Raw genomic sequence first — 24,878 nt, forward strand, 5'->3', positions numbered from 1 at the left:
CCCATACAGTCGACTGCTGTTTAGTTCCGGGCTCATACGAGTAAATCCATGTTTCGTCACCTGTGTAGATGTTCTTTGAAGCACTACGATTGATTAAAATTTACGTTTTATCTTTAACTCATCAGTGCGTAGCAGTTTATGTTGAACTGCTACGCACTGATGAATCAAAGACGAAACGTAAACTTTGATGAAAGAAGGGGATGTGCACCTAGCACAAATTTGGGGGTAAAAATGTTTTTTCCCCTTTCAAATTACCACGATTAAATTTTTTCAGCATTTCATTGAACCAATCGTCACGAGTCTTTTTTGAGCGATTGTCAAATTATGTGGGATCCAACGAGAACAAGCTATCGTTGCGAGAAATCATTTGTAACTCAGTATATTTCTCGGATCGGATAATGAATTGAATGACATGGTGGTATTATTTCTAACTCAATAAACGTCAACACGCCAGTTTTTGTTAAAATAATTTACTCTTTATTCCAAATTCCTTTTTGAGATTTGCATTTAATAGTTGTGATTAGTGATACTGGGCTACCATTATATAGTTTTCTCAATTCTATAAGTACTCATATGCCAACATTTCTCTTTGCTAGTCGACAATGTTTTATAGGCTACTATCTTCTTTATCACGACTATTTGTATAAACTCTTGCAAAATCCTTCGGAAGTCTATCTCACAACGAATTATTGCGAATTAGGCAATTGCATTATTTTTTGTCACAATTTCAGTTTGAATCAATTATTTACCAATGTACGACTTATTGCAGCTACCACATTGTCAGTGAGAAAATGTGACATTTGATAAAGTAAAGCAAATAAATAAAATTAAAAAAAAACTAAAACTAAACAAACTAATTGCATGCCGATCCGTCGGTACGGAATGATAGCTCCTCAGTGTACCGATCGGATCGGTCTGCAAACACACTACAAACAACTTACGTAATGTAGGAGACCTACCGGTTACGAATAGATACAACAATAGAATTTATTTTTTAGCATTGAATCTCAATTATTCACACTCGTTCCTCGCTCCCTATATCGAGGGTTTATGTTTCATTAAACTATAGTTTTACGGTTCAGTCAAAACTCAAGTGTCATTGTGCTTAGCTGTACGAGTCTTCTCGTTGGCTGAGTGTGATAGAGTAAAGAAATTTCGATTTCACCAGCTCCTGCACCAAACTGATGAGGCAATGATCGATCCCCAAAAAACAGATTTACTTTCTTTATTTTAAATTATCAAATTACCGACTAAACGACAGCTTCCATTATAAATATATGATCGTTCAGGGATCGACCATTTGGGAATGATCCGTGCAGCTTAGCTTTTTCATTTTTTCATTTTGTCTTCATAAGATACAGTCCCAAATATTTTCCAAATGCTGCTACAAATATCACACTTAGGATAAACACGAACCTCTCTTCTAGGGAGCTTATTTTTCTTTGTTTGTTTGTTTGTTTGGCGAACAATGTTTTATGTGTTGTATAAATTAATTATTGCAGTGTATGGACACGAAGGAAACATGAATTGAGTGCTTTTTCAAATCGGTTTTGGCTCATAAAATACATATCCTGATTTGATTTTTTTAGTATCTTTGTGGACACCGTCACTTAGCGCTACGTTGCCTACATGGGACTACATTAAGGCTCATTTTCGTAACGGATTTCCGGTGTCCCCAAAACGATGTTGATTTGATTGGTCTGGTTTAAATCGTTTATAAAAATAGTCTTTTTCATCAAAAACTTTCATTTCTCTTACTTATAGGTCCATACTGATGTGCAACCTTCATCGGATTTGAACCATTTCCTGTATAATTTTCCAAAATAGAGAAAACAAATATCCGTTTCTTTTTTTTTAGATTTTGAGCAGTGTCTTTGCTGTTGCTTTTCTAACAAACTGTAGTGTTCAGTTTCTTGCATATTTGGTGTTTCTCCTATCCTCATTCAATCATTCTTCAATGTGATTGGCACATCCTTAGCACTATGCCGGCTTCATAATCATGCTGGTTTTTTTTATTTCAATCTACTTGATATTGCTATAAGATTTGTTTCGTTTGGTTTTGTATTTAATTTTGCTATGCTTAAGCATTTGTGTACGAATACATATGATTTCTTTTAGTCTACAGCTGAATAGATTCAATTAGTGATTGTGTCTTTTCTCCACGGTTGCAACTCGTTTCAGTCGAACATGGCCATCGAGGTGGTTGGCACGACCTCAAAAAGCATTTGGAAGAAGAGCGTAAAATTGTCTGGAAAGAAAGGAAAATACAATAAAATTAATATTGTATGTAGTATTCTAACATGCCAACATAATTCATAAATGCTACCAATTCCCAAGGGCTTCACTATTGAACTCATCAAGTAATCCTTTATGTGAAAAGGTTGACTGGCAGATCATTATTGTTTTGGAGACAGACCAGTAATCACGTTTTGGATAATAGTCTTTCCTTCCCAGATACTACAGGGTAGTAGCCTCGTCGGTTTCATGTCTCTCGTTTGCCAATTTTATTTGAGCATAAAGGTACAAGCAATTAAAGAGATCTGTTTTTTTAACTTAAAGTCCTATTAAATCTTACCTGAAGCTGGAAACGAATTCAAGTACTAATAATACCATATGTTTCGCTGTTTGTTTAGAGTGTAGAGTGTTGACCGACTATAATGCTCGATACCGGAATGTCAACGATGCGTGGGATATGCGCATTGTTCTGTTTGAGTTGACTGATTCTGTTCATAATCATTTTTCGCCCGACGGACAACCAGCTCCCCAACTTACTAAAGGCTCGGATAAAAAGAACTGATTTTTCTTAAGCAGCGTCCGAAGTTCAGGAATAGCATTCTAAGCAGCCTTTTTTAAAGTAATCATCCGCACTTGGAAGTTCGCGCGTCGTAGCCGAACGAAATTCAAAGCATCTTCTTCTTGAACATATTGTTCAGCTTCTATGAAGCCAGAAGGTTCACGCGGAACTTGTTCTGTACTTTCAAGTTACCAAAAAGTTCCACGCGTACTTTCAAGTAGTGATGACATTTCACTAGAGTTATACACCAGTGTATAAGTTTCATTTCTACACTGCGGATGCATTCGGTGGGCTCCACACAAAAAGGAAAGTGCACTTCTTCTCAGTGTCCATTAGGCAGACTTTGAGTGTGTCTTGTGTTGAAAGAAGCTGGTGCGAGAGAACCACATTATCTTCGTATGAATCGTTCTCACGCTCTAAATATACCCAAGTGATCACTGGCGCGTGATGTTGAGCGAGCACTTCTGTGAACTTCAATTAATAGAGAGTAGATTTGGTCTTACTATGAAAATCTTGCAATGAAAAACGAAAATTCAACCATATCTTTTTTTTTGCTGATTTTGCGTGTCCTACGTTTCTTCTGCGCAAACCATACACCAGAGTGCTCACCGGCGTGTACACCTCTGTGAAAGCATCTGCGTCCACCTCAGAGAATTTGAAAGCTCTGCTCTAGCACATTGGTGTGATTCAGTGCTAGAGGTAAAAGAAAATAAACACGTGCACTCATGATACGTGCACACTTTATACAACAGTGGTGTATATTTGTAAAAGAGAAGAGCCGACGACACAACCAGACACTCCGAAGAAAAATCAGCATTAAAACTGTTCGCTAACGATTCACCGTCAGTTACCACAAATCTAGCGACCCCCTGTAAATGATAAAAATAATCTTCTCGAGCAACACTGTTTAAGTTGCTATGGACTAGTTACCAAGGAACCCCAAAACAAATAAACATGTTTTGAAAGCGGTGGAATAGTTATTAGTGTTAAACTTTGTCCAAATTAAGCAGAAATGCATTTAAATGAACTCGATTTTCGGAATTTAATCGAAACTATGGATGAAACCAACGAACGAGGACAATGATCTGCTTCCAGCGATTCATCCGTACACTTCAACTGCTAGCTTTTCTGGGCAGTAGGATTCGGTGTAATATGCCGGTGTCAAAATTGTTTTGTGTCGATTGATTGCGCAGCAGTGGAAACAGTATTTCACCTTGTTGGCCACTATTCGAGGATTACTAGTGGAATTCCACAAGAAATCATTTTACCGTACGTTATGCAGGTACCGCAGAGCACTAGCCTCGCTCAGCTCGTTGTCGGTCATTTTCATGTCTTCCTCGTTGGTTTGCGCTGAGCTATTATCACACAACGGTTTCAAGTCAGTAGTGAGTTATGCATCCCAATGTCCCTAAGACCTGAATTTTGAACTTGGCTTTATAAAAGACATAAGTCATACTCTTCAATTTTTACATTACACTCGAGGCAGGTAAATCCATTAAAATGTTCCGTAATATAATAACCGATCTGAAATTTATTTTGTTTACATTCATCTTGCCTTCGATATGCAGTAACCAAGGTTATGGTGACTGTTATTCAAAACCAATAAATATATCAACTTGTGCTGCCAGTTTAAAAAAATTCACTAGCGTTTTCGATTTGACATTTCCAGTTACTGAGGGGTAGTTAAATTTACGATACAGTTTTGATAGACGAGTGGCAGGTCGTGTCGTCGGAAGAGCTCTCGTTGAAGTTGTCAGTGCGAGGGGAGAAATTTGGCTTGCTCTTCTTCACACAGAGGAGATGGACATCTCTGCTCTTAAGTAACGAGAAAGTTCACGTAGAAATCGTGCTGTACTTCCGAGCTGTCGAAAATAACCACGTGTTTCCTTAAGCAGTGAGAAAGTTCACGCGGTGCTTGTTCCGTATCTTCAAGTTCTCAAAAAGGTCCACGTGTACTTCCAAGCAGCGAAAAAGTGGAAGTTTTCTGTAATTGTGGAACGTTTGGTTGTTTGGGTCGTTAGTGAATAAAATCTTTGCCCGCAGGGCCGAGTGTCATATGCAATTCGACTAAGTTCGTCGAGATCACAAAATATCTGTGTGTATATGACAAATAATGTCACTCGATTTTCTCAGAGATGTATTAACCGATTTTCACAAACTCAGATTCAAATGAAAGGTTTTATGACCCCATAGACTGCTATTGAATTTTATCCCGATCCGACTTCCAAAAAAATTTAAAAAAAAGTAACTCACTTTTCTCAGAGATGGCTGAACCGATTTTCACAAACATAGATTCAAACGAAAAGTTTTAGGCTGCCATAGTTTGCTATTGAATTTGATATTTATGTGATATCCGGTTTCGGAATTACAAGGTAATATGTGCAAATCTATGAGAAAATGCGCCCTCAATTTTCTCGAAAATTTCTTAACTAAGTTTTACAAACTAAAATAAGAATAAAAGATTTTGAAATTCTTCAAAATGTTCCCGAAAAATTGTTCCATATCCGACTTCCAGTTCCGGTATTACAGCGCGATAAGTTTGTAAGTAATTTTCAATAATCAAATTTTTTTTTCGATTTCGGAAATTTCATATACCCCCCTATGGTGATTTTTCAAGATCTACGAAAATTCCACTGAATGGACTAAGAAGTGTATCGAATATAAGCTATCCACATATTTGTGTTGTACGCATGCATCTGTGATGGTTTTTTTTATGCTCAGATCATAGCATGCTGTGCGTTTGGCTGTCAGCTTTTGTTTGTGTACTTGTTTGTGCGGTTGAAATTCTGCGTTTTCAAAACGTCGCGTATTGAAAAGGAACTGAAAATTAAGGTTCTGAACACATGGCTAAGTGAGAAGGGTACTACTATGTGAAAATTGGCGAAGCGGTTTGGAATTCATCATGCCAGTGTTAAAACCATCATTAATACGTTTAGGGAATACTATTCTTTGGATGAGCTATCAGGAAGAGGCAGAAAACCCGGTTCTTCCAACTAGAAACTGGACCAGTATCTCTAATCATGAAGAACAAATCAATGTCAATACGTGATTTGGCCAAAAAAGCAGGAACGAGTGTCGGAATGATCCAGCGTATCAAGAGGCGAAATCACCTGAAGACCTACAAGAAGCAGAAAACCTCGAAAAAAGTGCAGTGTCCGGATGCATGCGTTTTGATGGACGATAAGACTTATGTAAAGGAGGACTCAAAAATCCTTCCAGGTCCACAATACTTTACTGTCGTCGTTGGGGAGAAATCTATCGATCTGAGTGTCTCCAGAAGAGATTGCTGTCTTTATATAAGAAGCATAGTACTGTTTCGGCTGGATTGAGCATGGGCTCACTATGCCAAAACCACTCTCAATTGGCTTGTGGAAAGGGTATAAATTTCGTTGAGAAAAATATCAATCCACCACATTGCCCTCAGCTTCGACTCATCGAACGTTACTGGGCAATCGTGAAGAGGGTCTTCAAGAAGACTGGTAAGGCAGCTGGGAACATGCAGGAGTTCAAAAAAAAAAATGGGCTCAAACCTCTAAAAAAGGCGATGCAACACTTGTCTGGAACTTAATGAAGAGCGTTCGATCAAAAGTTCGAAAATTCGTGAAGGAATAACTTAAATTTCATCCGGTTTTCATTATGCTCAAATTTAACCTCCTACAATAAAGGATCAATTTTTAGGGGGATTTTTTTTTATTTGGTAGATAACTTCTTGGCATTTACCATTTGAATATGATTTCGGGCATATGACCGCCACGACTATTTTTCACAAAGGTCATTCTGGAGGACCAATTTTCGATCACTGGTTTATCCATATAAACCACGACTTCAATTATCCCCACAGAAAATAATCAAGTGGCTGAGTCAAGACGCCACCAAATACAAATTATAATACGGAAGACTTCGACAAATTTTCAAGGACACATTTTGCATCGTGCGGTACACTGTCATGATACACTGTCAGAGTGACCATGTACTTTAACGAGTTTTCTATAAAACTAGCAACACTGAAGGGTAAGAACAAGTTAACCATAGTTACTGTTTATTATAGTGAAAAATAAATAAACAAACAGTTTTTATCTGATAATCAAGATCACAAGCGAAATGTAAGTTAAACAATAATCTAGAATGGTTAAGCCATCATGAATATACTACTAGCTGTATTGATATTTGTAGATTCGTGGGTGTTTGTGTTCATTTTTCATCTTTTGTGCTAGTGCCGGTGATATTTAGACTGATTGTTGCAGTTTAATACAGCAACGATAAACATAAACAAACAAGTTTGTTTTGCACTGTAGCAACTAGCATAAAGCGTTGCCAGAAACGATCTCCTTCCACATTTTCAAACTATCGCAATGAAAGGGAGTAATTTGCTAGGCTTACTTGTTCAGGCTGTGAACCAAACATTGGCGGTTCGTTTGTATGGGACTTAGGGGTATTATTATTTGTATTTGACGCCACTCTACATTATCAAAACAATTTTCTGACAATAGAGTAATTCCTATTGAAAAAACCTGTTTTAATCCACCTAGTGGTGTAATGATGCCTTTCTCATGTACATATAATATTGTGGTATTCTATTCAAAAAAATTCTCTTCGAGTTTTGAAAGAAACCAAGAGATTGTTTATGCATAACATACAGAATAAAAGAGTGCTTTGATTCCGTAAGCCATCCTTAAGAAAACGAAATGGGATCACTATTATATGCACTTTCTGGAATCCGGAACCGGATACCGGAAACCAGGATAGCTGGAAACAGTTTGTTTAGTTGCCTACTGATAATGACTATCGATTTGTGTAGTTTTGAGACCAGTTTAGAAAATTTTTTACGTTTTTTGTTTCGCCGGTTTAAGTGACGGTGTACAATATTGAACACACTTTACCCTATAACTCCGGAACCGGAAGTCGGATCCGGATGAAATTCAGGAATTCCGTATAGGACCGGAAGGCCTTTAATTTGAATCTAAGTTTGTGGAAATCGGTCAAACCATCGCTGAGAAAAGTGAGTGAGATCCATTTTGGTATACATGATCACTATTTCCGGTACTTCCGGAACCGGATACCGGAAACCAGGATAGCTGGAAACAGTTTGTTTAGTTGCCTACTGATAATGACTATCGATTTGTGTAGTTTTGAGACCAGTTTAGAAAATTTTTTACGTTTTTTGTTTCGCCGGTTTAAGTGACGGTGTACAATATTGAACACACTTTACCCTATAACTCCGGAACCGGAAGTCGGATCCGGATGAAATTCAGGAATTCCGTATAGGACCGGAAGGCCTTTAATTTGAATCTAAGTTTGTGGAAATCGGTCAAACCATCGCTGAGAAAAGTGAGTGAGATCCATTTTGGTATATATGATCACTATTTCCGGTACTTCCGGAACCGGATACCGGGAACCAGGATAGCCGGAATCGGTTTGTTTAGTTGCCTACTGATAATGACTATCGATTTGTGTAGTTTTGAGACCAGTTTAGAAAATTTTTTACGTTTTTTGTTTCGCCGGTTTAAGTACCGGTGTACAATATTGAACACACTTTACCCTATAACTCCGGAACCGGAAGTCGGATCCGGATGAAATTCAGGAATTCCGTATGGGACCGGAAGACCTTTCATTTGAATCTAAGTTTGTAGAAATCGGTCAAACCATCGCTGAGAAAAGTGAGTGAGATCCATTTTTATATATATGACCACTATTTCCGGTACTTCCGGAACCGGATACCGGGAACCAGGATAGCCGAAATCGGTTTGTTTAGTTGCCTACTGATAATGACTATCGATTTGTGTAGTTTTGAGACCAGTTTAGAAATTTTTTTACGTTTTTTGTTTCGCCGGTTTAAGCGATGGTTTACAATATTGAACACACTTTACCCTATAACTCCGGAACCGGAAGTCGGATCCGGATGAAATTCAGGAACTCCGTATGGGACCGGAAGACCTTTCATTTGAATCTAAGTTTGTGGAAATCGGTCAAACCATCGCTGAGAAAAGTGAGTGAGATCCATTTTTATATATATGACCACTATTTCCGGTACTTCCGGAACCGGATACCGGGAACCAGGATAGCCGAAATCGGTTTGTTTAGTTGCCTACTGATAATGACTATCGATTTGTGTAGTTTTGAGACCAGTTTAGAAATTTTTTTACGTTTTTTGTTTCGCCGGTTTAAGCGACGGTGTACAATATTGAACACACTTTACCCTATAACTCCGGAACCGGAAGTCGGATCCGGATGAAATTCAGGAATTCCGTATGGGACCACGAGACCTTTCATTTGAATCCTAGTTTGTCAAAATCGGTTCAGCCATCTCCGAGAAAACCTAGTGAGATTATTTGACACATACACACACACACACACACACACATACATACATACATACACACACACACACACACACACACACACACACACACACACACACACACACACACACACACACACACACACACACACACACACACACACACACACACACACACACACACACACACACACACACACACACACACAGACATTGCTCAGCTCGATGAACTGAGTCGAATGGTATATGACACTTGGCTCTCCGGGCCAATTTTCACTGGTCGGTTTTTCAAGTGATTGCATAACCTTTCTATATGAGAAAGGCAAAAAACAAACCTAAAAAAACACCCGTTATATTTACGATAACTTTTTTCGGTGCTTCCGGAACCGAGAACGAAGATCCGGTATACCCGAAATCAATTTATTTGGTCATCAACTAACCAGACCTATTCAATTGATGAATTATGTGATTAGTTGATAGTATTTTGCTAGATTTTTCAGATTCATGTTTAAAAACACGGTCTTGAAAATGAAATTTTTATATTTATCAGTCTGTAATTCCATTTTTCCTTCCTCCTGTCTGAGCCGAATGGTATATAACACTCGGCTCTTCGGGCCTCGGTTCAAAAGTCGGGTTTCACAGTGATTGCATAGCCTTCCTGTACGAGAAAGGCAACAATGTTCAAATTGGAGAGCCAACGAAATTTTAATTGATGAAATCTGACTTATGATAAAACGAAATAGAAAAACCACTACTTACTCATGCATTTGGGATGGTAGCCGTAGTGCACGAACGGGATGTAGAATATGAAACCGGCAAAGATGAACAACACTGCATACAGGTACTCGATTTGCGGTTTTTCAATAATGGGTGCCAACACTAGGTAGCCGGAGATGACCATAACCAATATTGGAATGATAAGCGGGACCTGTTGGGATGAAGAAAAAAAAACAATACGTGCATTAGTTCCGACTGCCAATTCTACACCAATTTACGGTGCACCTACTTTGTACGGTCTCGGATAGTTGGGCTTGGTGTAACGCATAACGATCAAAGCAAGCATTGCACCGCCATAGAAAATCCAAGCCGTAAAACTGAAGAAATCAATCAGAGAGTCAATTGTACCGTACAGGACCATCGAACCGGCAATCAGTGACTGGATAAAAATAAATAAATGTGTATTATGGTGAAGTTCGCATTCGATCGGCAGCATATCTTACATGGAAAATCAGTCCGGGAGCCGGTGTCAGACGGCGTACGTGGACGTAGGACAGAATATCTAACAAATGACCCTCGCGGCTAGCGGCAAAGCACAATCTGTAGAATAGAAATGACCGAAAATAGATTTTTTTCCCAATACTTCATGTTTTCGATGTGCGCAATACGCTGCGATGACAAGTGTTTCTGTCATCCGTCATGCTGGTCAGAAATGAGGAAAGTTCAACGTACCTTCCGGCGGCGAACAGGGTACCATTGGCGCTACCGAATGTACTAATGGTAACACTCAGTGGCATTAGCCAAGCCATTATACCCAGGATGCGGTTACCGAAGGTAACAGCAACGGCTTCCGATTCGATCATCTCCGTCGGGGACATTGCCGCCAGGTAGGAAACGTTAATCAGGGCATAACAGAGTGTAACCAGCGGTATTCCGATCATGATCGAACGCGGTAAATTTCTGTAATAAGTAGAAGAAAAATACATTAATTAAAAATTGGTTCATAAAGTGTGCTGGAATTGGTTCAGCTCCAACTTACTTGCTGGGATTCTGTATTTCCTCAGTGACGTAGTTCAAATTGTTCCAACCATCGTAGGCCCAAAGGCCGGTGTAGAACGCCGTCGCGATCGCCCCCAACGAGGGCGTCGGTCCAGTAAATGCATTCTGAAGATGTTGCGTGTTGCCCTGGAATAACTTGTAGGCACCGCCACAGATGACAATCAGAACCGCGACCAGTTTTGCAGAGGTAAAGATATTTTGTACGGCCATCCCTAAATTAACACTATAACAATTTACAAATAAAATGCACACTATAGGGATAGTTCACAAGCACAGGCAGACGACGTCAAACGGTGATGGTTTCGGTCGAATATTCGAATATATTTTGGTGATCGACGCGTGATACAGATGAGGAAGAGAAGAAAAAGAAAGAACTACTTAATTTTGATCTACGCAAGCAGATTCGTCTCAATAACTATAACAAATAATGAAGATGATCGGTGATGAACTGGATGATTGTACTTGGTGGTAGCTGATGAGTATTGTTGGATGGCACCGTAGTTATGAGAAACGAATCCTTTGGTTTTAGTTTGATCTTGCCTAAGCGATCTCGGTCTGCCAATGTACCATATCGTGATCTGGATCACAACAGGCACACCCACTCGATCGCGGACGACCAGAGATACAGAGCTATAGAGGACACACACATTGTTCACAGATGAGATCACGCGAACGGGTCTATAAGAAAAGATCTTTTTATAGCGCTAGGAGAAAGCTGAACTTCAGAGTAAAAGGACATTTGGAGATTCCCTGCTTGATGCTGATCAGCATTGCGGCTCCATGCCCATTTCCATGGCCGATCCGGGAACTGAGATCATCCGTTTCGATGGCCGAATCACGCCTACTTTCTATATATGGTAAACCGTGATTCTGTAACAGAAGATTAAAAACATTTCGCTGACGGTTTCAAACGAAAAATAAAGTAAACAAATCAACAGCTCAACATGGCGGCGTGTGAAAATAATCTTCATATATACCAGATAAGACTAGTTTTGAGCTATCAGAGAGTAGGCGACGGTTAGCCACCGGACACTTACCAATCGCTAGTATTCCAACCATTTTCACAACGGTATGCGGCGGATCGCACTCGGCCACGAAGGCTTCGACGGCGTACTGGGCAAATGATAGACATATGATTGCCATCTGGGATGGTTTCAGTACCAGCGTCGACACCCACGAGAACAGGAATGCAGGCCAAGCGCCGAACGCGTCCATAAAGTATGCCCATTCTGCTCCGGAAGATGTGTTCATCGTGCCTAACTCAGCGTACGCCAATGCACCTGGAAGCAAAGAAGGAATGCAGAATCGATCAGTTTCATTTCAAGCTTTATATTTGCATTACATGTGATGTGACGTGCGGGAAGTTATCAAGATAATTCAGCAATAATTAAATTTATTAAATAAGTTTGACATAAAGTCACCATAACTAAGTTCAATTTTGCAATGACTGAGTGGAAACATAAATTGAAAACGTCAAATGAATGAAAAACTCACAGAAAAGTTGTTTTGGAAAAGATACGCTTAGAGGCTGGACTCGAACCTGCGTTCTTATGCATTCCGTGTATACGCGTTTTATCATTTTCGCCACCCTGAACGGTAGTAGACAAAGTTCTAGAACAGCACCGAGTTGGTACAGCGTACATCGAACATGTTCTAATTCTAGCCGGCTCATGAACGATGCCTTCTCTATCCAAGCCTCTTCTCTGTTCATCTCACACACACCAGCCTTCTCACTCTATCTTTACCTTCCACTCAAGCAGTGAGCAGAAAAGTATATTTTAAATCGCTTGTTGCCTTCTCTATCGTCAGCGACAGGCACTATGACTGCTATTTGATTGTCTGCCCTCTGTATATACTCTGAGAGAGTATATAATTGCCAACCTCTATGACAATCTTTCCTCTATGACAATACGAAACCAAACAAACGTCTGCAGGGAGCATCAGCAGGATTTCAATTATCACTCTTTCATCGATGTATTGAAAATCTGTCTATAAAGAGTGACTAAAATATGACGAAATATGACCAACAGGTAAAAGTCATTGTGAAACCTTTTTCTGTCATTTTCGATTTCCAAAGCTTTGGTTGAATATCGACACTGCATTCTATGAGATTTTCACTAAAAACCGCAGATGACTGAATGGTCAAATGAAAGAAAAAACACAATTTTGAATCCACTGCTCCGCTTATGGCATTGACTGGACATGAATTTCGTTCTCATAGTTTGCAAGCAAAGCTAAGAGTGACATTAGTTTCTCTTCATTTTCGTCTATTTTGAGTCAATGAAAATGACTTTTATTAGTTCTGCATAAGATTCTAGCCTTTTCCTTTAGAAAGTAAACAGAATTACTGAAAAACCCGTCGTTTTATCGAAAATCCATAGTATTATAAACTATTCGACTCAGCTCGACGAGATCGGAAATGTCGGTGTGTGCACCTTTCAAAGATGTTTCTATTCGTTCAATATTTCAGAGAGGGCTGAATCGGTTTCAACAAGCTTAGGCTTGGTCAAGTTAGAAGATCAAATGCTAGTCAGTTCAGGTTCCGGAAATATAACTATGCACAACTTCCTCGGAGATGGATTACAGACATACCGCGCCTGTAGACAAACAAATCGACCACTCAAAACAGAATACCGTAGCTAGAAGCCGTCATAGGATGATGACGGTTTGACAACCTCTTGACTAAGCCGGATAACGAAACCTTCAGACCGGCTTCAAACAGTTTCCATGACTAAAATTTTTCAAGCCGAGCATTCCAGACACAAATTCAATTGTGCGTCCCGAAGACAAAGATTTTCGTCAATGATAAAATGATGAGTTTTGCAAATCCGAATGTTTCCGGATACGAATGCTGCCCTTTTTTCAAGTCAGGTGACATTTTGGTCGGATCATAAGTTTTGTTACGAAAATCAATCTACTAAATTGTCTCCCGTATCAGCCCTTTGAAAATTATTGGGTTATTATAAAGAGTAAGCTAAAGGTTCGAACAGTGGAAGCGAGCGTTTTGCACCGTGTGTTAAGTCGTATTCAGAGAAAAGTTTGAGCATTCCTTAGATACCGTGACGAATAATTTGGTTTGCTTTTTTCTTTCTAAAACTATTAAGGATTCAGTGAAAACCGTTTTCAAATTTGAAAATAACCCAATTTTTGTTCATCCAATACTTAGTGTGCCTCGTTTTACGTATTTTTGATTTATTTTCTGGCCCTTCCAAAGTGGAGCGAGTCATTTCCCGAAAATCGTTTCACCTAAAGTGCCTATAACCAAAGTGACGACAACTGTTCGTTTGGAATGACAGCGTCCACAGCTTCAAAGGAACAAACGACCTGTCAATTACAATGTAAAGCTAACGACACTACCAATATTTCGGATTAAATGTTTTGAATGGTTGCCAACATTACGGATGAGAAGTCGTCACTCTGGTTATAGGCACTCTAGTTTCACCACAGACTAACAGACATGACAGTATGAGTAAATTCTTATAAAAAATAATTTTTCGTGATGCACTAGCTCTACCTATATTGTACTGCGCGAACTATTTACTATCTGTACACCCCTTGTGTTATGTAAAAGTTTTTTTACTAGTTGGTTTCCCCTCGTTTGTCAACACCGATCAGCTGCTTGCAGGGATGCCTGATTCCATCAAAATATTTGAAAATGAATCGTCACAATAAATTATTGGATTACGTTGATAATATATTAAACTTTTTCGCGATGTTGGAAGGTAACCATTTATTTGACTCAACGTTGTTCATCTAGACTATTTTTTATTGTGTTGGTAGTTTTCACCCGAAATTAAGTGGCGGCAGACCAGAAGCAAGTAAATAATGTAACAAAATGGGTTCGATTTTGTCTTGCGTTGGAGGATGTCTTGCGTTGGATGATGTAAATAGTTTTGGCAATATGTATTAAATCTGCATCCTGCATGAAATTCGCATAAACGTATACAAATCAATACATTACAGGTAATTCTGTATGAATGGCCACTCTGTTGGTAAATGAAAAAAAAATAAACACAGTCTAGATGACAGACAGGATGTTTTTGATAGGGTAACGTGGCGCCATCATGACACATGCGAGTACTGTCCCAAATAAAGGAATATTCGAAATGACCGTTAAAATGATTGAAGAATTTAATTTGAGTGTCCTGTCTGTTAGTCTGTGGTTTCACCGAAAGGGCAAATTCACCGAAAGTCTTTTTACCGACAGTTAGTTCGCCAAACGAGCAATTTCACCGAAAGGATTTTTCAACTGAAAATATCGTGCAGAGCAGAAATATCGCATAATGTTCATGGTAAAAAGATCGTAAATGCAATGTAGTATCATAAATCAATGTGATAAATTCAATCAAGTGAGTATTCCTTCTGAATTATACACAGAGGAATGAGTTTATCGGTTATTTCAAGTAGGAAATAATTCAGATATGCGATTTTAGACGAACAAAACCATCGTGAACACTATCATCTTTCGTTTCGCTCTATTCTTAATCAATTCCAAACAAATAATAAAACAATTGAACAATTCGGCAAAAATACATTTTCGGCGAATTTGATAGTCCCACGACAAAAGAGCCTAACTGCAAATGGCAGTTTCTCTTTGTTTACTTCTTCTTTCACGATTTACCAGATTGATCGTATATTTGACGCCTTACTCTTCACAAAACTCTCAAGTCAAAACCACAAGCTTTCGATTTGTTGGACACTTTCAAGAAATTGAGGTAATAACTCCGTAATAATCAAAAGAGAAAGTAAACAAAGAGCGGCTCTCATTTGCAGTCGAAGTTGAAGTAGGGTAAGGGCTCCCAATTTCATCTCATTTGTAAGGACGTCGCCTTCAAACCTCGATTTAGCCACTAAAATCACTATAACTATTTCATATTACTGATTCATTCGCCTTGCTCCACATTGAGATTTGATTCACGTTCCTTGGAAATTAAAAAAATGTTCATAAAACAGCAAAAAACACTTATGAAATGTTCACTACTCTGCTCCTAATTTCATCTCAATGGATTTTTATCCATCCTATCGTTGATCCTTTATTCATCCTATAAATTAGCAATGGCGACAGCAATCAAAACGAAATATTCCACTATTACACTCTCAGGTTCAAAATGTCAGAATTCTTCTTAAAAACGGCCTAATGCCAACTATGAGGCAATATACGATATTTTTAAAACCAGTTTGAAATCATGTCAACGTTTAAAAAATTTTCAGTCGTTTCCGTTACCCCTCGCTTTAAATTTAAAATTTTACTGAAAAGTTAATTTGGTGAACTTTAAATAAAAACAAAACTGTGATTGTTACTATTTATTCATTAGCCCTTCTTAAAACAAAGTGTAGAGCCAGAGATGCAATTTATACAAATTTATATGTATTGTATAGATTTTTGCGTTCGCATACTGGTTTAAATCAAAGTACCGATTTTGTAAAGATTTCCTAAATTTAATACAGATTTGCACAGGTTCATATAAAGAAAGAAGTAAAAAATTAGACTTTTCTCTCTGAGTATCTATTAGTATTTGATTGCAGTGATTCTTTAAAAGTTTATTAATCAACGGACAAATCACATGTTAAAGTGGAAATCTTTTATGTAGATAATTGATTATGAACACTGACAAACATTTATATTAAAATTTGGAACCAATTTGAACTATTTGAAGCCAGATATTTTCATAGAATATGTATTACGTTGCATAGAAAGTCTATATCTGGTCTATCTGTTTTCACTAATAAAATGATGTTATCAGATTTTATTAGTGAAAACAGATTTAACATCATTTTATTAGTGAAAACAGATAGACCAGATATAGAGTTTCTATGCAACGTAATACATATTTTCTATGAAAATATCTGGCATCTCTGTGCACAGCCCATGAAACACACACACACTTCACAGCGTTAAGGACTATTCACACATTTCAGTTCCGTGACGGTTCAGTGAAAGTGCCTTCAGTGCGCCGTCAGTGTTCTTTTTTTATCGGAACCCTTCCGTTCCGTTTCCGTGCTGTCTCCGTTCCGGCACAGCCAATGGAATTACATACCGACTTCAGTGAAAATAAAAAATATCGGTGACGACGAATTTGAGTTGGCCGGACGGACGCTACACTGACGGCGAGCTGCACTGAAACGGCACGGTGCCGGATAGGTGTAAATGCGCGCATAGAAAACGAATGAAATAATATCAGTATCCGTGCACGGTGTCGCGCCGGCACTGAACCGGACCGGATATGTGTGAATAGTCCTTTATGTTGACGTATAGCGGAATGAAACCAGTGCTACTAGATTTGCCACAATGGTTATTTCATTAGTATTTAACATGCTCTTCCTGGTAATATTCCAAGCCAAAACAGTTTTATTGAAATATTAATATCAATAATATAATTAAGCTAATGTCACGGATACCAAAAAACATACTTTTTGATGAGATTTTGAACAATTTTTGTTTTGTAACATTATGAGATAACTTGGCAACTTTGCGAAACCAAATGAGAAAAGCGCAATCAAGTGAACTAAGTGAAAAACTTTCATCTCATATTTTTAAAGACTTTTATTGTTTGTCGGGTAGTTTTTGAAGTATTAAATCGTTAATTAAACAAGTAGCAAGTGAACATGACTAATTATGAAGTCATCCAGCATTCAATGGTAGTGTAATTGTGCGAAAAAGTGATCATGTTTTGAGACGAATCGATTAGTAGATAATCAGAAACATGACGAACTGTAAATCTTGAGACGAAAATGAGTCCTAAATTGAAAAGTGAGTTTATTTGTAATGAAAAAAACGATAACCGAAGAATTTAAAACCATTTCTTTCAATAGGAAAGTGTGACAATAGCTTTTATAATCATTTTAAAACATTTCACAGTTTGGTTCAGGTAGGTTTTAAAATATTATTCATGTTCAAAGTAATGAGGTGAAGGGATGAGATGGAAATAGGAGCTCAGATGAAATAGGGAGCCGTTACCCTAACTAAAGAGAATTTCAGACAGTATTTTTTTGTGATTTTTAGATCGATTGTGTATCTTGAGCGAATCGAAACATTCTGATTGAGTGTGAAACTTTCTATCTTTATGGAAAACATAAGCGAACAAAATTTGCGTCCAACGCATACGCCTACTGCGATTCCAATCTCCTCGAGTAGTCGCATATTTGTAGACAAAGTGAATCTACACTGATATAAAGCCAAATACAAATAATAATACCCCTAAGTCCCATACAAACGAACCGCCAATGTTTGGTTCACAGCCAGAACAAGTAAGCCTAGCAAATTACTCCCTTTCATTGCGATAGTTTGAAAATGTGGAAGGAGATCGTTTCTGGCAACGCTTTATGCTAGTTGCTACGGTGCAAAACAAACTTGTTTGTTTATGTTTATCGTTGCTGTATTAAACTGCAACAATCAGTCTAAATATCTCCGGCACTAGCACAAAAGATGAAAAATGAACACAAACACCCACGAATCTATAAATATCAATACAGCTAGTAGTATATTCATGATGGCTTAACCATTCTAGATTATTGTTTAACTTACATTTCGCTTGTGATCTTGATTATCAGATAAAAACTGTTTGTTTATTTATTTTTCACTATAAAAAACAGTAACTATGGTGAACTTTTTCTTACCCTTCAGTGTTGCTAGTTTTATAGAAAACTCGTTAAAGTACATTGTCACTCTGACAGTGTATCATGACAGTGTACCGCATGATGCAAAATGTGTCCTTGAAAATTTGTCGAAGTATTCCGTATTATAATTTGTATTTGATAAAGCTATGCATATCTGAGTAGATTTACTTTGACCATTTTGTAGCAAACAGAAGCGACAACTATGGGGGGCAACAATTTAAAGAATGTCTTTCTGACAGCTCGCTTAGCACAAATACTAAGTCGTCATTTTGAAAGGTTAGGTTAAGGCTGCAGACGTAAAAACGGCTCGTGATGTTGACATAGCGTGTTAATAAGTGTTACAAACAGCTTCTTTTCATTGCCATTCGATAACGATCACCTGATGTAACTTGTGAATCATACTTTAATCGAATAACATATGATGTTGTTTTCATCACAAAAACCCCTACGATTTTGAGCTCTAGGCAGTTCTCTCTTAATGTCAATGGTTTCCCACAAGGGTATAGAAAGCTCAATAAGCATACACGAAGTTATCACTTTCCCACGTGGTAAACTTTGAAAAGGAGCCCCATAGTAAAGTAGGTCGTGTTCACGTCAAAAAGTATCATTGTTTCCATCGGTAATCGTGTCATGGTAGCATAAAGCACCCATGTAACCAATAACAATAAGAAATGTTAATATCAATATAACTAGAAGAGAATGCTCACATATTTTGCCAAAAATGGCATAAGGGCAGGCTTGTATACTCTTTTGTATTACTGTAATGTGAATCAAAAATTCAAAACATTTTTTCACGATAACAACCATCGTTGAATAAATGTAAATTTGGATGTTTATATGAAAATCCCTGAGCGATCAGAAGAAATGGACGAAGATATTGCTATTGTATAACACATGTTCAGTAGGTCAGTATAATAAGATAAAACTCGACGTATCCACCTAACGGTGTGATCATGTCATTTTCATATAGTTGTACATTATCGCCAGTATTAGTTTTAAAAAAACATAGGTCTCTACTTTCGATATGTGTACTTTAATTGAACACTTAAACCGAAAGTACTAGGTTACCATATCTCAGATAGGAAAATTTCAATGAAAAAAATCGCTTTTAGTTTAAGCTTGATCCGTACCAATAAACATACATTACTATTTACTAAACTTGAAGTCGTATGTTGTCGAAGTGATTCCATACTCTTCCTTCGAATAAAAAGTTAAAATAGGTTTGTTTTTACACACTTTTGCAGTTAAAGTCTCGCGATCGAGATGAAAGTTTATTTTTATCTCTTAACGCTCGCAGGAGGATTGTTAATTAGATGTTGGTACATGGGATGTGATACCGTACGAAACACATGACGTATTTCAGAATGTTGCTGATTGATGGTGAAATTGGTTGGATTTATTTTATTCTGTTTCCGTCGGTATTCTGTCGTATCCTTGATTATATCTGTTTATAACTTGACGTGCATGTTTTTTTTTTCGAAAGACGCCATACTTTATTGAGAATAATTTGCTAGGCGATATTATCAATGGTGCATCAACTATATGCTGGTTGGCAAGAGTAATCAATTTCACTGTCATTTTTCTATATTAGTATGTTTGTGTAATTATACATAACAAAACTGCATAATTTTAGAAAATGAAAAGCGTCTTCACAGGCGAAAAAAACTTATTTATTATGTAATGTATTGTCCATTGGGGCACTAAATCGTTCTGTCATTTCTTTCGCTTTAACGAATCCCGCACCAAAACTAATAAACTAAAATATATTTTTGATTCCCTCGGTTGAGGTGAAATTTATTTCGTCAAGAGCGAAATAATCGGTTGTCTGGATTATGAGACGGTTGAGGTAGAATTTTCCAGGACCGGAGTCGCAACATGAGGTCGACAGTTGTTGAGATGGAAAGTTACAAAAATGGTGCAGAATCTCCGGAATCAAACATCAAATTGATGCTTGATTAGTGTTGAAAAACCAGAATTCCCATTGGAAACACTGGTTTTTAAAATCCGGTTCCGGAGATAGCAGTCAGAATCTAGAGTCCACATAGATTTCTCCGAAACAAAATTTGATTCAAATGCAAGGTTTTATAGTTCCATTAGCAGCTGCAGAATTTTATCCGGATCCGACCTCCGTTTTCAGAATTGCTACTGTCAAATTTAAAATTAATATACGCAGCTGGGGCTTGCAGCTATTTTGAATAATTCCCAGATTTAATTTTTAAATATGACATAATTTAGGCATCTAGAACTCGAACTCTCCTGAGCATATCCGAATGAGTGTTGAAAATTTTCGTTGTACAGGTAAAGATTAACAATAGTACGAAATCTTCAGAACTGATCTCTTCATAACTCTACTAATTTATTATTTGATGCCCTAAAAACCTTTTTTTCCATTAAAAGATAAAGGAAAAGTTCTTTGTATAAACCCTCAGTAATGTGAAAAAGATATTATGACATTATAAGAAAGATTGAAACTATGCAATATAGAATCATAATAACTCACACGGTGTTTTGGTTATCTTGGCAGCCATGGGAGCCCAACGGCTGTCAGGACCGATTTAATGACGGCTGTCAATGCCAAAATGATATGGAATATTTGCCCGTCATCTAGTAACCCGCGCATTTTCACTGACTGTTGGCGAGAGCAGCGCAGCATTTTTTTAAGGTGATTTAGTTGATAAAACATAAACCGATGCGTACCGATTTTGCATCACTTTGTATGACAGTTTGAAAGTTTTGATACTCATCGCCCTATAATTTCGGAACCGGGAGTCGGATCTGGATGAAATTGCTCAGTATCTTTGAAGACACTTAGAGCTTTAATTTGAATCATTATTTGTGAAAATCGGTTTAACGGTTGCTGAGAAATCGAAGAGAGTTCCGTTTTTGGAGCTTTTCTCCACTATTACCGGTGCGTTCGGTTGCGGAAACCGGGTACTAGCAGTCCCAAAGTAGATTAATATACCCACCATCTAACAAGGTCTGCCAACTAGAAGAATTTACCAGTGAGTTTTATAACAATTTGAATCTCGTTTCGCCATCACTTTTGAAAAAATACTCATGAAATTGAAAAATTTTCACTTATTGCTCTGTAATACCGGAATCGAAAGTCGGATACGGATCAACTTTTCAACGATTTTTCAAAGAATTTCAAGACCTTTTATTTGAATTTTGGTTTGTAAAAATCAGTTGAGATATTTCCGAGAAAATTGAGTGCGCATTTTTTCAAAGATTTGCACAAATTGCCTTGTAATTCCGGAACCGGAAGTCGGATCGGGATAAAATTCAATAGCGATCTATGGGACCGTAAGACCTTTTATTTGAATCTGAGTTTGAGAAAATCGGTTCAGCCATCTCTGAGAAAATCGTGTGACATTATTTGTCACATACACATTACACACAAACATACATACATACATACACATATGCACACACAGACATTTGCTCAGTTCGTCGAATGGAATATGATATTCGGCCCTCCGGGCCTTGGTTCAAAAGTCGATTTTCACAGTGATTGTAGAGAAAAAGAGAAAGGCAAAAATGTTTTAATAAATAGTAAATCTTATTTTTGCAATCCGAAATTGTTTCCTTGTCCAAAAACAAATATATCTATGAGAAATAAGAAGAACGCATATTTTCTCCCGCGACTCTAGTCATTTTGACAACCAGCAGTATTGGTGAGTGTTAAATATCATTCGTGTTTATAACCGAAATAGACACGTAATCTTCTCGGAAACAGTTGGACTAGTTCATTTATAAACAAACCTTCAAATGAAAACTAGTTCTGCACTTTTAGCAAGCTTGAATTTTATTTAACCCTTATTCAAATTACCACCTATTGAATAACGAAAACAAGACGCAAAATTCTTAAAAACAGAAATCAAATTGCTTCAATTAGCAAGTGGAATAATGGTTCCTTGATGCACGGTTCTGGAAATCTCAGAAGTTGCGACCGATGGACACGAAATGTAATGTTCTAAAATCTAAACCTAAACTAAATTTTTCGAATATAAATTATACCAAACATTCTTTTGCCCCTCGTAACACTATGAGACTTCATCTGGATCGGATCCGGATCACGGGTTAAAAAGCATTATCGGATCAAGACAAACTCAAGATAAAGTGCTCTGCGATTTCTCATGTGTCATTTGTATAGGACCCCCGATGAGCTCGGTTCATTGTCAGTTTCAGTCTTTTGAAGCAAAACAACAAGCGTCTGATCGCTATATGCGTCGTAACTATGACAATGCTTGTTTATGTTTGAAAAATATTAAGTTACAGTAAAAGCAATAGTAAGAAAATTTGCTGCATATCCAGTGATTCTTAAAATACGAAAGTAAAAAGTACTTAGAATTATTGCTTAGAATTTATTTAGTTTGTTATTGTTTCATCCCACGAAGCATTAAAGTCATTTGAAGCAAGAAATCACTATGTACTAAATGTACCAATACATAAGTTTGCTTCCTTTCTAACTTGTATTATTTCCATGACATTTTGCCGGAGGGACAATAAAATTACATTATGACAGAGTCTATTGGTTCACGTTTAATGACCCAATAATGGATCCTATGTGACATTGCAATCTTGAGTTTATCTTTGGATATGATTCGTAACACACACGAAGATAAAACGTAAAGTTTTCAAACAATTATTAAAAATTCACAACTGATGGTTAAAAAAAGTCGGTCATTGGACGTTGGCATCCAATCAGATTCCAACAGATTTGTTGATATATGTTCTTAGTACTGTCACATTTCACATTTTATCTAATTTTGACTAGTATAACTTTTGTGTACTTTCGCAAAATTTGAACAAAATAACTAGTTTATTTTTTTCGAGAATTAGTATGAATCGTTAGTTATCTTGTTCCCCAGGAAGACATTGAAAAATTGACGAACTATTTCAATTTCATTCACTGCACAAAACATTTATTATCGCGAGGTTCGGTTAGATTAATTACAGCAATGTCATTTCGCAATTGGATTTGCCAAACGGAAGACAGTTCGTTTCCGTGTAATGATGCGATAAATTTTTGTATTAGGGTGAGGTGAGATTGGAATTGATATACCGGTGCAGGCTTTAGTTTGTAAAAGTAAAATAAAAGTGGGAGGATGTTTTGGTCATCTAGCCAAAACGAAAACAGTGAATTCGATTGAAATGAGTAGAATCCCAACTAAACGGACGGCATCGGACTGTAAAGTTTTCAAACCACTCTAATTGGGAAATATTGTGTCAGAAAAAAAAATCTGTGACTGTCTACGTTGCATGTGATTCAGTAATTTGACGAAGAAAAATAATTATTAGATGCATAGTGTTTGTTCAGACAAGAATACTAAAAACTACTGGCAATGGAAGAAAAGTGGCGGAATTCTTTCCTATTACTGAATCGCATCCGAGCGAGAATAGAAGAGATTGGTCATTTCCGCTTCACGGAACCGGTTGCTTTAGCCGGTACCATCGAATAATATAGTGACAACCTGGTTGAATTCCTTGAGACAAGTTGGGTCATCAAACCGTTTAATTATCACTTTTGTAAGAAGAATGAATATATCGGCTATACTCATCATTTGTGAGGATGCGTGGCGAAACCACGTGATTTTTTTAGACAACAAAACAGGGTGTTTCATCGAATTTTATTATTAAACGTTGTTGTGACCATAAAACAGCTTCTGACAAATGGATTGCACACTTCCGAGTGAAAATACAACTGGCAAAACTACGGATAAAGAATGCGAACGTATATTTTCTTCGAGAATGTAGGTATTTGTTTGTAATACGCCTGAGGAACATAATTTTCAATGATTTTAGTAGAAGTGATGAGAATTGATTGATACAATCACATTTTCCAAAACGACCACATTCTCAGTTTTTTCGCTTGCCATAGACATAATGCCCCAGAAACCGTATAATATGCCTCACAACAAATCAGTGTTATGCCCACACAACAATAATGCCCCTTGAAATGTCGATATAGAAGAAAAGCAGATAAAGAAGATATTTTTTGCATCAGAAATCAATTGCATAATCAATTAATCACAATTGAAAACCAACATTTTTTATCCTCTCAACGATACATTTCGGTTTAATAACCATCATAAATCTTTAAAACAATATTTAAACTGGAAGCATATTGTTGAATCGAAGGTGGGGCATAATGTCCGTTGAGTGACTGTTATGAGAAAATTCGTATATCAAAGAAATGGTTTTGTTTCTCTGGATTTTTATACTGTAAATAGAGACATTAGCACTGCTCAAACCTCTTCTGATAATGATTCTCTCGTGCCATTCAAATAGTCTCATTAAAACATGTTTTTCAATGAGCTGTTTATTGACAAATTGAACAGTTCATAATAGCGTACTTCAATGCTCAAATCGCTTATTCGGCAACATCCAAAA

The 24,878-nt window shown here is 37.4% G+C and overlaps 1 protein-coding gene across 2 annotated transcripts in view; it reads right to left on the reverse strand.

Annotated features, from left to right (window-relative positions):
- Positions 1-454: 454 nt before the first annotated feature.
- The window catches only part of LOC131432497 (b(0,+)-type amino acid transporter 1), a 166,223-nt gene continuing 141,799 nt past the window's right edge, over positions 455-24,878 (reverse strand). For both annotated transcript variants that reach the window (XM_058598811.1, XM_058598810.1), the window contains exons 5-11: positions 11,906-12,148; positions 10,849-11,119; positions 10,542-10,769; positions 10,313-10,409; positions 10,099-10,248; positions 9,852-10,020; positions 455-2,248 (exon numbers count right to left, since the gene is read on the reverse strand). In XM_058598811.1, coding sequence (XP_058454794.1) covers positions 2,178-2,248; positions 9,852-10,020; positions 10,099-10,248; positions 10,313-10,409; positions 10,542-10,769; positions 10,849-11,119; positions 11,906-12,148 — 1,229 coding nt within the window. In that variant the 3' untranslated portion in view covers positions 455-2,177. The remainder of the gene's footprint in view (positions 2,249-9,851; positions 10,021-10,098; positions 10,249-10,312; positions 10,410-10,541; positions 10,770-10,848; positions 11,120-11,905; positions 12,149-24,878) is intronic.

This window comes from Malaya genurostris, chromosome 2 (genome assembly GCF_030247185.1).
Source record: "Malaya genurostris strain Urasoe2022 chromosome 2, Malgen_1.1, whole genome shotgun sequence".
Lineage (NCBI taxonomy): Eukaryota > Metazoa > Arthropoda > Insecta > Diptera > Culicidae > Malaya > Malaya genurostris.